The sequence below is a fragment of the Rhyacophila brunnea genome, unplaced genomic scaffold, assembly GCF_057557595.1.
Source record: "Rhyacophila brunnea isolate RB1 unplaced genomic scaffold, BYU_Rbru_1.0 scaffold_2, whole genome shotgun sequence".
NCBI classification, from domain to species: Eukaryota; Metazoa; Arthropoda; class Insecta; order Trichoptera; family Rhyacophilidae; genus Rhyacophila; species Rhyacophila brunnea.
In genome coordinates this window covers 55,355,732-55,370,855 of record NW_028232859.1, presented here as the reverse complement: position 1 = coordinate 55,370,855, position 15,124 = coordinate 55,355,732, and the positions used below count along the sequence as shown (strand labels likewise).

The following is a 15,124-nucleotide window of genomic DNA, read 5'->3' as shown; positions in this document are numbered from 1 at the left end:
TCGATTGTGTATTGACTTGATATTCTTGCGGAATACATCCCTGGTTGTCGCTTATTATAATGAGTCGTGTCGCGGATGGAAAACCGATAATAATACGCCGAATCGAAGGTGACCCGTCTCAATAGGACACAAATGCAATCACATATTTATTTATAAATCCATTTCAGATAACAAAAAAACAGTATTACTGCATTCACTTCATATCATATTATGTCGAAACAGAACGACGATGCATTTTGTACATTTTTATACAATCCTTTTCTACATTAAAATTTAACTACAAAATTAGTGATAAGACTTCACAAATTTAATCTTTTTTAAACGGCGTGGAATTCGCGCGGTTTTTTTTTATTATAAGTATATAAAAAATGAAGATACACACTTCAACCAAAAATATAAACTTTCCTACCATTTCGCTTGAAATCTGATTATGTATAGTAACTTTTAATTGGGAGGAATGGTTTTAAGCCATTGGATCCTTGGTATAGAATTATAGATCAATTAATACACACTAAACGACTATATTTGAATTTATTATTGCTTCAGAGGTTAGCCGTTTGCACGGTTACCGCCCATCGCAAGATATCAACCAATTCGTTAAAAAAATATTTTGATTATTTCGTGTGGTATACCTACATATTATGTCATATGACGTAGGAATTTTATTAGGTATATTAAGGTCCATTTTTTACACAAGAAAATATTGAAAATTGTCTTTTAAAGCGAATCGTTTATATATATGGTTTTTGTGGAGTTTTAAATACAATTTACAGTTTTACTTGCCATACATTGAATACGTTCAAATTTTCTTATTATAATTACATTGAGAAATAGTTAGATACAGTGAATAATTATAATTCTACAAAAAAAATAATGACTAATTACTAAATAGCTATCGACCTAAATTTAACCTATTTGTACGATTACAGATTCGTGGTATCAACTATTTGCTAGAATTTTTAACATATATTATGTTATACCTATACTTTATTTGTAAAAAGGTGTATTTTTATATTAAGTATATTATTTAATATATGCTTACTACATATATTTATTTGGAGTCCAGTGGTCGGCAAATTGTCGGTCGCGTAGGACCTCGAATGAATTTAATATAAACTTTATAATTCATCTGAATCGCAGACAGAAAAAATAATTTAACTCATGATGATCATAATGTCGTCTTTTTAACAATTACATAATCGTAACGCATGCCCCTCCAGTAAAAAAGGTCATCATCATTATTGTTATTGCAAAATGCATCTGTTTGACGTGCCAGTGTAGAATTGAGCTAAAAAGGAAATATAAAGTTGAAAGACATGAAACTATGCGTTCATAGTTTCCGTTTACCAGAAATTTATTTTAAATACCAGAAATATATAAAATAAATAAGGAAAAAGTAATGGAGATAAAAAACAGCATGAGAGAACAATAATATTATATTGTGTAGGTACAACTTAATTAGTAGGTACGTTAAAATGATTTTTTGAAGTAGCTCCTATATTTGAAAAGTTGCTAACCGCTGGGTTTAGATGTTGGATTCTTTTGCATGTTATCTCTAAAATATCTCATTATTTTTTTAATAACACCTTCCTTATCTTGTTGATTAACCACTCGTCCTACGTGTCTGTATTTATTTTACTTTTCGCGTACGTTGTCATTGAATGCACGTTGCTGTTTTTTTTTACACACAAACATCATTATGAGATTTAGTATGCACCCGTTTGATAACCTTCGATAAGGTAGGTCAAAACGATAAACTTACTTGAGTCCTCGCGCACGCGTTAAACCAATTGTGTGCGAATTCATCAGCATCTTCTTCTTTGACCATATCCGCTCCTTGGTTAGGGAATATGGATATCACACGGCGCCTCCAAAAATCCCTGTCGCTAGCCAGTATTCTTGTATATTTCGAGATCATGTCAGCATCCCGTACCTCCGCTGTATAGTGTATGGTATTTACCGGCCTTCCAGAATCCAGTTAGTTTAAAGAACAGGCAAGTCAGGTTGCGATTCTCCTGAGGCATTTGTAGCACGTGACTGAGACAGGTCCAATGTCACTTCTTCATTATGTGTGATGAGAGACTGCATGGTCCGTTCTTCTATCCGCCTTAAACATCTGTTTTCTAAGCTCAGTATTCGTCTCACGACGTTTTGAAAATCAACGCGAAGAAAACCAATGTGTTGCGACTAATCGACGCTGATGGTGCTGCTTTACAGTGGCGCATCGTGGTACCTCGCGACGGGCGTTCATCGCCAGACTCAAAGCGTGAAGTGTCTGGACGTGGGCGATGCACGAGAATAGGAGACTAGAAGCAGCATGTTATAGCCTGGTTACGAGTGGTGTTCAGTCGCTTGGGTGTTGTGTGCCTCCGTTTTTTATGCGTGTCATACAGACAATATGGGAATTGCCGTCTGCATCGTATGGTTACCGCGGACGACTGGTGGCTGTGGTTTGTAACCGGCTTCGCAAGCCTGTTATTTTAATTACTATAATATCTACTCCGCTTTCATAGTTTATTTATACGAAGAGGAAGTGTTTGTTTTAATCTATAGGTACATACTGATGTTATTAAGGTGAAGCCTTTACTGAGCCGTTTTTAAAGAGGCACCTAGCGGAAAAATACGAAGCTTGCAATTTGAGATTTTTTTTGATAATTTACAATTTCAACTGTATTAAATTAATGTATCTGAAAACATTAAAAAGAAAAATATTTTTTATTTTAAGTCAAAGATAAACTTACAATTGTAAAAAATGTAATAAAATATGAATATGTTGAATCCGACCGCACCCTATTATTACATATTATATTTTATCGTCATATTTATTATTAAAATTTAGTTTATTAAGTTTTCTAAGCATCACCTAAGAGATTTTTGACCAATTCGTAGTTTTAATATTTTTTATATCTTTTTTAAAAAACATCTATTTTTATAAAAAATATAAATGTGTATAACTTGAAATCATATTTATTTATTTATATCAAATCAAGCTTCAATATTGGGACCATACATAAATAAAATTTGCATTGCATACATTATTATTATTCAATTGCAAGTATTAGTACTTTATGGCCAATATTACACTCCTAGCTCGAAACTGCTTTCGACTACGATGACACTACTTAGTATGTTTATTTTTGAGTTACTATACTACATTTACTAAACACTACGCGGAAACTTATTATTTGCGACCACTACCAATCGACCGAAACGGTTGACATAGTTGACACTACTATGCGGATTGAAATCTACAATATAAAGTTGATACCTAATAACTACCTACTCAATTATTACTTGACCCCTAACTGAAATCACTGCGTTATCTATAATCATTTATTTTTTATCACCTCTAAGTAAAATACATGCTTATAGCAAATATGATAGTCAATTATTACCATTTTACGCCATAATTAGGTACTATAAGAAAGTACCTACTACTTTTCCCATTTTTATATGTGATAAAAATAATAACATTTTTATTTCCCCACTCAGATAATTTGTTAAATATTAAATTAAGCATGTTATTATTTATTTAGTAGTATTATTAAGAACTTACTAATTTAAAATAAAATACAATTTTTGCTCCTAAGAAAAGCATAATATAGACCCACCCCTTCAGAGTAGTAATTATCTTAAAAGACCTTTTACGATAAATAGTTTTTAGTCATTTTTTCAATCTAATGGGATCTTCCTCCATTGAATAAACATTATGTATTATTTGCACTGTAATAATCTAATTATACCAAAAATATAACTATCCTGCAAATTGATTCGCGTCAAATTGAGCAAAAATCCTTTCTAATGAAAAACTATGACTCTATCCAAACTACCTACTACATAAAGTAATTAGCGTACCAAGTCAATGATTAGACTTTTTTTATCATGTTATCTAGACTTATTTCTATTAGATTAGGATGCCAAGCGACCTGCAAGGTCTAGCGAGGCAGCTGGCTGTCGTAAGTTGGCTCTGCTAGTCATGGATTATTATGCTTATATGTTAGTTTCCTATTCATCCTATCGATACTCACATATTTTCATGGACAGCTAATGTCGATCGTACTAGACAATATCAATAATTCCAGATACTAATAAATGTAATTTAAAAAATGTTAAATAGTTACTCTGTATGTTTTATAAAATGTGGAGGAAAATGCGTGTGATATTTGCACAAATGTTTTGCTTCGTGTAAAGTGCGCGACTGGCAGTCGCTTATTGTTTTCACTAAACATCTGCAGAATGATTCGCTTTAGATATAATAATTTATTCAGAATTGCAATTCGTTGCACAGGTAACGTCTCCAACCACTCTCGGTCACTCACCCGCTGTTTATAAAAGGTGAATCCAGCAAATAAATTATATTTTTTGTTTAAATTCACGTCACGGCACTCTTCTAACGAAATAAATTTCAAACGTGATTTTTGACATTAACCTTTGTAATATTAAATGCCATTTTAATAAAGTGTATTCAGTTGTCGTCGTCTTACAATTGAATAATTATTATGATATACATTTGATGTTTGTCTAAAAAATCTTCTTACAGACTAACTAGATACAGCTATTATCATGGAACGGTGGGATCATTTTCATATAGACACCTTTCATATTTAAACTGATTTTATTTGAAGCTAACTAATATAATATATAAAGCAGATTGCATTTTAGACAACTTGTTACAGTATTGTTTGATACAGTGAATGCAGTCGATGCGTCTTTCTCTAAGGTTGAATTTAAACTGAATAAAGAATTGTAAAGCTATTTTGATTAAGTATATTATAAAACAAACAATGATATTATGTATGGGATTCTCAGACAACAATATCCGTTGGAGGGAAGTTTGAAACAATTAGCAATAAATCGAATCGTTATCAAACGCATTTCAAGACATTCATTGTACTGCTTATTAACATTTGATAAGAATAATATATCTACTTAAAGATAAGCTCAGATTGCGGGGCTATAACACTTATTCTTATTATCATCATAATCACCAGCTGGGGAGATCTTCTGCCTGATAAAGGCCTCCCATATCTCCCTCCACTCTTCTCGGTACCTGGTTCTTCGCTGCCGCGTATAGTCACCGAACTTAGTGCCCCTTGGGTACCACCGTGTGAAATGAGAGCATTTGTCCAGCGGTTGCCCACCCGCACAACACATTGCCATTTCATCTGCTTACCGACGTCTATCACTTCGCGTACTCTAGTCTGCTTCCTTAGCTGTTTATTTATTTTGTGGTCTTTTCGCGTTATGCCCAACATACAGTTTGCAGGAGGGAAATCGCTTCGGATATTGATATATTCCACTTGCGTGAGGGTGAATCTAGGTGAACGTTGTTTTATAAGTTTTTAACATAGGGTCTATCAAAGTTCACTCTGTGTGCTTCCGTCTACTTTCATTTTGTTATTTTTTTATTTACTTTATTTCTTTTCTTATTTTATTACTTATCGTATTATTAACTCATACTTCTCTGTATTTTTATTTTTAAAAATTATTAACACTTATTTTGTGTCATGTGAACGCTTTGAATTTATAATTTATTATGTTCATTATATGTAAAATAAATAAATTGATTTGATTTCAATTTGACATTGAAGGGTTAAAGTTAAAGTTAGGGTCTAAATACTAAAATATTATATTACAATTTTTTTACTTCAACACAATCTATATGCCAAGCCTAATGATATTCTGAACGATCTAAGTTCCGAACACTATCATTTTTGTCACACAAATATAGTGAAATATGGGCGGGATCTACGTGCCCCTACACACCCCTCTACATAGAACGTTTCAATAATGTCCATTATGTAAACTTATCATATTATATTGATGTTCTTCTGTAACGCTGTAACGCTGTAAAAATATAAATGTAAGTTTTCACATATTATGTATGGTTCTGTTTCGCATTTTTGGTACTTAGACCCTATAGACTTTCAACCCTTCAATTGAGGCGGAGTTAACCATTGGGAGAGGTTCCAGAGGTAATAGGGAACTTCTTTCAATGGTTAGCTCCGTTTAGACGTTTTTGTGGGTTACGCCACTTCTGCTCTGACCGCCTCAATTATATTCGACTTAATACCTATATACCTAATGGCAATGGGCTATAAATATTCCAGATTTTTTTGTATTACAAAAATGAAGCTAGAGTTTTTTTTTTAAACTGAGTGACTGACTATTGAATAATTATTTTTCAGCAATCACGATCGGAGTACGCATCGTAGGTCCAGCGGGAGGCTTCATCTTGGGTTCCTTCTGCACGAGGATCTACGCGAATCTTTCAACGCCATCTGGTTTGCATACAGCAGACCCGAGGTGGGTTGGCGCATGGTGGCTAGGTGAGTTTACTAATTGCATTTTAAATAATATAAATAATATAACAACAATCCACTTATATCTATATAGAATAGGTATTGCCATTCCTCACCCGGGTACGCCTTGAAGAGGAGAGGGAGGTCGATGGCGGAATGCCTCTTCGGGAGGCTAGACACTTAAAAAACACAAGTATTTAAATTAGTGAAGGAAATCCTAAAGACTTTCAGGGATGGTTGTTGTTGTGTTTGCTTTTTGGGCTGTCGTCGTGGATTCTTCCTTTCTTTTAATCTCATCTTGAGATTGGTCCGTGGAAGGAGAATGAAGAATACACGGTGACGCACCAAAAGCTAAATGTTATTATTGAAAGAAAAACACAAATGATTATTTAGCATTTTGATTGTATCGATATTTTTATGTTAAGCATTATGCTGGGACAAAATATATGCGCTACAGCAAAGAAGTGACCCGAGTAACATCGGAAATACAACATATTAATAATAAAATATATTATAGATCAGTGGCGAAGGGTGACTTTTGGAAAGAGGTAAGCTGCGGAGAAAGCACACTTGTTAGATATACTTACGGGAAAAGAGAAGACAATCCGATATTACTACTGGTAATAGGTACCTACACACTAATGACTACGACACACTAAATTGATGAAAGACAAAACCCCACTGACGATATAAAATTAAGCAATTATGTATTTTCCTAAACACTTAAAAACGTAACATTAATAATTTATTTTATATTTTTAACAACAATCAATATAGGTAGGTACTTATGTGATTGAATCCCATAGAAATTATTATTTTTTAAATTATCTTCTTATTAATTATTTTAAATAAATGTGCACTTACGTATGTAGGCGCTGCTACAACAGCTTACAGATTTGTATGGGCGGCTCCAGACATCTTGAAAACATGAGAAATAAACTTCATACAAAAAAAACGTTAGAATTCACGCGCAAATAATCCATACGTGTGAAGCGAGACGCAATGTGGCATATTTTTTAAACTTTGTAGAGATGCCATAAATGGTGCTTATTGAAATAGAGGAAAAGATCGTAAAATTATTACGACAATTATACGATAGATGTCGTTGGCATATTGAATAATATAATATTATGTGATGATATAAATACGTCAATATGTAATTAAAAATTATTTTCATTAAAATTTAAATAATCGCCTAGTATGGAGTCTTCGCCACTGTCATGGGTAGCCAGTAGCCACCTACTAAGGAAACTAAGAATTAGTACTTACACACTATTCTCAATTAGGGTATTGGCAAGTTCTTCTTGGGGCGCTCCCAGCACTACTTTGAAAGGTGTCTCTCGTTCGTTACGCCTAAAAAATGGTGACGTGGCAAGTGTATAGGAAATGTAACAGGAATTACAGGGTTCAGCCGTCATGATGGGGTTTCGATTTCACGTATAATTTTGCATAACGCAAGACAAATCAAATTGATGCCATGAAAATTCTATTGGTCTGGAATAGTACGTCTTATAATTAGGTACATGAATAACAATATAATTTGAGTTGCTCAGTGGCGGCATATTATCAATACTTCAGTCGGTGACAGTACCTATGTCCTACATATTAAAGTCAAATATCTTTGCCCAGGAGAGATGAATCTATGTTTTTGTTCAATTAAATTGAACCCGCCAAGTTTATACTTATTTCGAATTGTCTGCCGCTTCAATAGAGAACATTATTGAAGAGACAAAATAGCGTTTGTCTAGACGTCAAGTGCACATAATTTTATTCTCAATAAATTAATTTTCTAAATTGATGCACCGCCGACAAGAGGGATGCAACGCGAATGCCACAGACGATTTATTTTAATAGGCAGCCCCCATGATTCTTTAATTTGCTGTCACTGTCGTCGACGGTTTGAATTGACGACATGGGGGAGTATAGTAATTTGCTTGATAGATAGATACACTTTGGCTCTAGTTTGTTAATGGCATTGTCTCATTCAACAGGCATACAAATTTATACCTATGCATGTCGATATTTTTTTATTCGAGTAGTCTTCAATCGAAGGTTTACGTACAAATTTCAGTAGACACTCTTACCAGTCTTACCACTGTAATAGTGTATAAACCGAGAGAAATTGTCAGAACGAAGGACAGGCTTAGAATGACGTATTCTTGACACGTATATACGTGTATCCCATATTATTCCACACTCGAGATCGGTTGCCTGTTACTCCACACTCGTTAGGTATTTCAATTCCCATTAATTCCGTGTTCCCTGTGCCTAATATTGGACAGTAAAAGTTTTTACCAATGCTTTTGTTGCCCCTAATCTTGTTTAAAAGGTCTCTTTATAATTATATAGTTCCAAGAAGGCTTTAGAATGGGTCGATTGTTTATTCTAGTGGTTGGTCAAAGTTTTCTTACACAACATATTATTATATACATACACAAAAGTGAGTAGGATGTGGTGAAATGAAAACTGCCCCTAAATATATATGATATATACCCACTTGGTTAATGCACAGATTGGCGCGACACGTAGGTTCAAATCCCGACAAGTTTCTTATTTTTTTCAAATATGATTTTTTTCTAGTGGGTATATATCTGAGGTGGTTTCAAGTTATGTATGCTCAATATATGGAATGTTACATTCTCAAAATCTTATGAATTATTCATTGAATAAAAGAAATGGTTTATTAAAAATTGTTAGCAAGTTCAAGTAGACGTTATAACTAAAATATTTGGCGAGAGCCGGGCGTCGGTTAGTAATTAAGGTAATTAACTAATTAATATTCCTTGATTTAATACACAAAAACCAACAGTCAATAATAACGCAATTTGATAAGCATTTCATGTATGACCTAGTAGTTTAAATTGTTGTAATTAGATAGGAGGCGTGTAGCATAATTGGTTAATGCACAGATTGGCGCGACACCAATGGTTATACGGGTTCAAATCCCGTCGAGTTTCGTATTTTTTCAAATATATTTTATTTCTAGTGTGTATAATATATCTGAGGTGGTTTCAAATTATGTATGTTCAATGATGTCAGTTAATTTAACTGTTAAAATGGCGCTGCGTTTCTTTTCGATATATCTTCATGATCGTCATTGAATTATTAGATAAGTGCGGTCGTTCGGATCGGTTCCACTTTTAAGTGGGCGGTGCTGTCCAGTTATGCCTGTTACGGAGAGATTACGTACAAGACGAGAGTGAATTGGTTAATCGCCGTTTCCTCCTCTCCGCTGCATCCAGAGTCTCTCAATTCCTCGCGCAGCTCACCACCTCGCCGGCAGCACCGCGACGCCGAAAACACAATTCGGCGTCCAAATTGATTTGACATTGCCCCACAGATGTCCGAGCCGATTAGGCAATTTTTCAATTCAAGGTGACGGTCAAAGCCGTCATCGAAAATATGCACACAAGAAAGGGGCTATCGCAATTAGATTTTGACATATAAACGAATTGCGCTGCCGCACGCTTGTGTGATTTTATTTCTAAGAAATTTGTATCACTTATTACTAAACGATTATTGAACGCTTACGTCGTAAAACAAAAAATTGAGTCGCCTAGAGTCATAACTCACATTTTGCAATTTTGTCATTTTTGAGTTAAATATACCAAGTGATTCTAAAGGCATTAATCCATATAAAGAAAAATAATAAATAATATACCAATCAAGGAATTATATTTCTCATAGTGTGCTGTATCTCTGCAGCCTTAGATGTATTAGGTATATGTAAATATTAAAAAAAAAATGTAATTCGATTCACTCACTCCTTAATATTCAATGGAGGTCAATACTTTTCTTCTAATTACAAAATAACAGTGCTCTGGTGGTTTTTTGCGATTATCTCAAAACTCGATTTTTGGAATATGTGAGTTATGACTCTAGGCCACTCATTTACTAAAATTTGTTGTACATATTGGGTCAAAATCACATTCGTAATAAAGTACAGTGTTGGAAACTAGATACGTCTCTACAACAGTAACAAATGGATTGTATAAAATCATTCCTTCGATAATACTAGAAATGTATGAAAGCCACTAGTGTTTCGCTGCGTAAGATTAAACGGATTCAGAATTTTCCATGCGAAAATAATTTTTAAAATAATCTAATTAAACCGCCCCTTTTTTGGGTTAAACTGGAAAAATCGTTGCGCGCTGTGACTGACATCATACGCAATGACAACATAAAATTCGAGTGAATTCTGGATTTAGTCATATCCATACAATCACTGTCCAATTGCGCATTATTATTCTTTTAATCGATTCATTGTTTTCCTAAACAGCATCTGTAGTAAGAGTATAAGTCATTTTCGGGGGAGAAGGGTGATTTAATACTGCTAAATATTTATAATGTGAAGAAGGTATGGTGAATAAGGGTTTCTGTTTTATTTCGATATTATATTGGTGAAATCAAGAAAATGAAAATGGTCGAGCTTTAATATGCTAGAGATTGTCGCGGGGGATACGTTTTAGACACGATTGCGTTAATAGAAATTTCGCGATCAACGTTTAAAACAAAATAATTTAAAATGTGAAAACGCTTTATTTATATATTTACTAAACAAAATTAATAACAAAGTAAACGTTCTACATAGAATAAAAGTAATATACGTTTCCAATAACCAAAAAAAAAACATTCATTTTGTTCCTTTGTCCCAAAAAAAAAAAAATCTACCTAGTTTACCCTGATTGACCTGTCTGCACTTATGTAAAAATTTTCGATAACTATCAACAGTCATCATATGATACAAGCCATGACGATTCTTGGCACGTGGCACCTGTCAAAATAGGCGTGGGACAAGAAAATTCGCAATACCTATAACGAAATCGCATATTCGCCAGGATCGTTATGAATGAGAGTTACCTACATGCATCTAGAATTGTTTATTTCAATACTAGATAAAAATACCAGATGGCATTGCCATTATTTGTCAACATTCTTGGATATGGGTTAGTTCTGCAACATACTATATTAATTTGATTAAAATTACATTTAGACTTTAAAATCGCCTTTCCAACTATTATGAGTGTCATTTGATTAAAATAAACGATTTATTTATTGTCTTGTCAGTTTATTTGTCAAATTTAAAAGTTTAAAATTTAAAAGCCCCATTTAATACGACTTCTCCTGGTATCGCTCTCTCCTACATATTTACATATATTTTCTCTCATCTGTTACATATAAATGAAGACACATATAAATACAATGCCCCAATAAAGATTATGTCCCGAATATTCAAAAGATGACGTTTGAAGTATTTTTTTACGTATACTCTTGAGTACGTATCATGATAGATATTATAATACTTATATGCATATTTCCACGAATACCTATGAAGACTTATTAAAGTTTAATGATTTTCTTTTTTATTTGAGCCAGTAAATTGAGCAAAAAATAAGTATGTATAAATAATATGATAAAAACCTGCTGCGGCAATCATAATCGTGTTGAAATAAATTGAGAACTGGCTCGTCTATTTCTATTATGACCTGCCTCAATAATTTACACTTTTATTTGTTTTATACATTCATCCGACGCGTTCTGGGAAAACAACAATAGATTGATAAAATAAACAAATGGCGGTCAATATTATGATTATAGTAAAGTACTCACTGGTAAATATTCATAGTAGCTGTTTCAACGAATACTTTTTATTATATATTTATAACTGAGCTCGAAATCTCGTCCCTTTTCGATTATCAGGGGCAGACCTGTGAAAGGAAACATGTTAGCATTGCCCGTCTCTCTTTTCATGATTCCCTGGGAGCATAAATTGTTATACTGGGTTGTGTGAAGCAGTTCAATCTTTAATTGGTAGCGAACGCAATCGAAAGCATACGTCTTCAATAAATACGTTACTTGATCTATATACATCACGCTGTCCAATATAATATTGTTGCATATACGTTGGGCAGAAAATGATATGTGCTTTAGATGCTTGTGGTTCATGCACAATGTCCACTTGGAGTCTTGGACACAGCGGGATCAAGGTGTCGTTTCAATAATTTTACCTGTTATCTAATTAATTTCTATTTTCAAGCTCATTGAATTTCTTCTGAATTATCTTTTTTCTAATATGGGTAGAGTCGCTTCTTCATAACTTTGCACTCCCGGCTCTAGGATGAAAATGATGCGATACATTCTGAAAATATTTTTTTACATACCTATTATGATCTATTTATTTTTTATTAATTGTTTTATTACTACATTTATTAATACAAGTGAATATCATTTGATCTAATTTTACGCGAGGGATTTGGGCAAAGAGGCGAATCAGTATAATAAAAAGTCCAAAGCTATAAAACGTATACCTATTCTACTTATGTATTAATTGAAATAGCAACTATTTTTGCAACCATAATATTAATGATATTTCGTTTCTCAAAAATATATTTTAGTTGATACCTACCTATTTCGCTGTATCATCATTATCAGATAAATAATTGCTTAACGAAAGAAACCTTCATTTATAAAGTGTTTACGTATTTAGATGTTTACTTATTAATTACGTCTATTTTTATGGTAATTAAAAAACTATTTTTTTTATTCAAAGAATAGTTTACAAGATTTAAGAATGTAACATCATATAAAAATAAAAATATGGAATATAAATAAAATAGTTACTTAATTAAAAATTATTAACAAGTTCATGTAAGTTACAACAAACAATCTTGGAGTGATCCGTGACGTCGGTTAGTAATTAAAGTAATACCTACTTTGATTTAAAATACAAAAGCCGATCGCCAATAGTAGCTCAATTTGGAAAGCGCTTCAGAGAGTATTAAAAAAGCCATTAGTTAAAATTAGTCGCAATTAAGTATGACTCCTTTAGCATAGTGGTATATTTGCGTGAATGCGATACCCGAGAGATTCAGGTTCGATTCCTGCGGGGTGTCTTTCTTTATTCAAAAAGATTTTTTCTATTGCTTATAATATGTATAATATATTTTCTCAGAAGTGTTATGTAAATTATATTATATTTTCGATAGGTAATTAAAAAAGTAACATGCTACAAGAATGAATTATCGTGTGACTAGTTATGGATTTTGTGTTCTTTTTTTATAATTCTTGCAAGCCTTCGCACATACTCGCGATACCTGTGTTGCCGAAACTAGTTGGGAATCACTGTGAACACTATATCATACAATTACCGCACTGGGGCATTCCACTCTCATATCGTTTATTTAATGTCCGCAATTTCTACAGATGTAGATAAATACCTTTCTCACATTCGTTTTCATGGGTCTGGCCTTACGCAGTAGAATTATGAAAACGGGAAAATGTTGCGTTTCTGCCGTTCTACGCAACACAGTGTTTTGGTACAGACAACGTAATACTATTAATGAAGATACAACTAGGTTGTGTTGTGGGAAATGCAACACTTTATTAACGTTTCCGCAAGTATACACAAGTGTGGTAAGGATCAAAATCATCTTGCTGATTGCTCTAAATCTGAAATGATGAAAAGTGTTTTTGATTTTTATGTCGATTTATACTTTGAATAAAATTATTATTTTATGGAAAAACTGTTCAACATAACATATTATAATACTCGTATCACGCGTGTCTGATAAATTGATCGCAAGGCAAATATGCAGACTGATACAAATACTTACTAGTCAATTTTTGAATGACATTAATTAACACGCACATATAATATCTACATATTATATAATTTAGCCACACATTTAAATATCTTTAAGGGCAGGTTTCATTCAGTTTGAAGGACATTGGTAAAGATTAACACCTATCAATGTAGCGTTGCCAACTTAGCGTTTTTTGTGTCAGACATAGCATTTTTTGATAGACGGCTTGCAAGATTGCTTAAAAAAATCACAAACAACTAGAATATTATAACAATTTGATTGAAAATCAACATGCAGTCCTCTTCTCTTGCACATATTTTATCTTATCAATAAATTAAACGTAACATTTATGATATTTCAGTGAGCACCAAATTTCATACCTCGTTATGTTTTTCGGTTGTATAACTTAGATATTTGTTAGTTGCAAAACAATTAAGTACTTAATTAATTAATTTTGTTCTCTTAAAAAATGTTCAAAACTATGACTTATTTTTTAGAAGTCCTAGTTTCTAAGCTAGTTATTGTGTTAATTATACGAAAATCTAGCGATTTTTCTGCCAACTAGGTTATTTTCTTACCGCATCTGGCATATTTTTGTCAATATTGTATCAATCTCGCTCTAGTCCACAAGTTACTAAAATATATTTTTTTATCTATTGTTTATTTTGTATTGAAAATTGTCTGTGTGTTAAATTTATAAAATCCGTGACATCTTCATCTACATTCGCATGTGTAACAGTATACAATAATATGTCAGTATGATAATATGCGTGAAAATATGGCATATTTTAGTTTCTATGCCATATTAAAAGCTTGTATTCGTTTGAAATAAACTAACTTGGGGGATTTTGATAAAATAAATTTACTGCGGAGTTTTTCTTCATTCTCGGATTGCAATTCCAGAAGAAAAATCTGGATATTCATCCGAAATCGAGATTAGGGATGAAAAATAGGTACATACCTAATTAAAAATATCATTTAGGTAATACGTTGCAATTCATTGCATTCCCTGTGTAAGAATTACATGTTAAATCAAAAGTATTTTTCCTAAGTCCACAAATGTAGACACCCGTTTTTAATGACTAATATTAACTGCATATTATTTATAAGTGCTAAAAATAATATATGTAGATATATTTGGATAACAAATATAATTATATTCTGAAAAAAATAAGGTAACTAAATAATAGCAAATATGTTTTGTCTCACGCGGATACTTCTCCGTTATATTCTCGTAAA

The 15,124-nt window shown here is 32.7% G+C and overlaps 1 protein-coding gene across 2 annotated transcripts in view; it reads left to right on the top strand.

The window, feature by feature from the left end:
* Oatp74D (Organic anion transporting polypeptide 74D) overlaps nt 1-15,124 on the top strand; it is a 153,469-nt gene that overhangs the window by 103,215 nt on the left and 35,130 nt on the right. For both annotated transcript variants that reach the window (XM_085946937.1, XM_085946936.1), the window contains exon 3: nt 6,189-6,329. In XM_085946937.1, the coding sequence (XP_085803063.1) occupies nt 6,189-6,329 (141 nt within the window). The remainder of the gene's footprint in view (nt 1-6,188; nt 6,330-15,124) is intronic.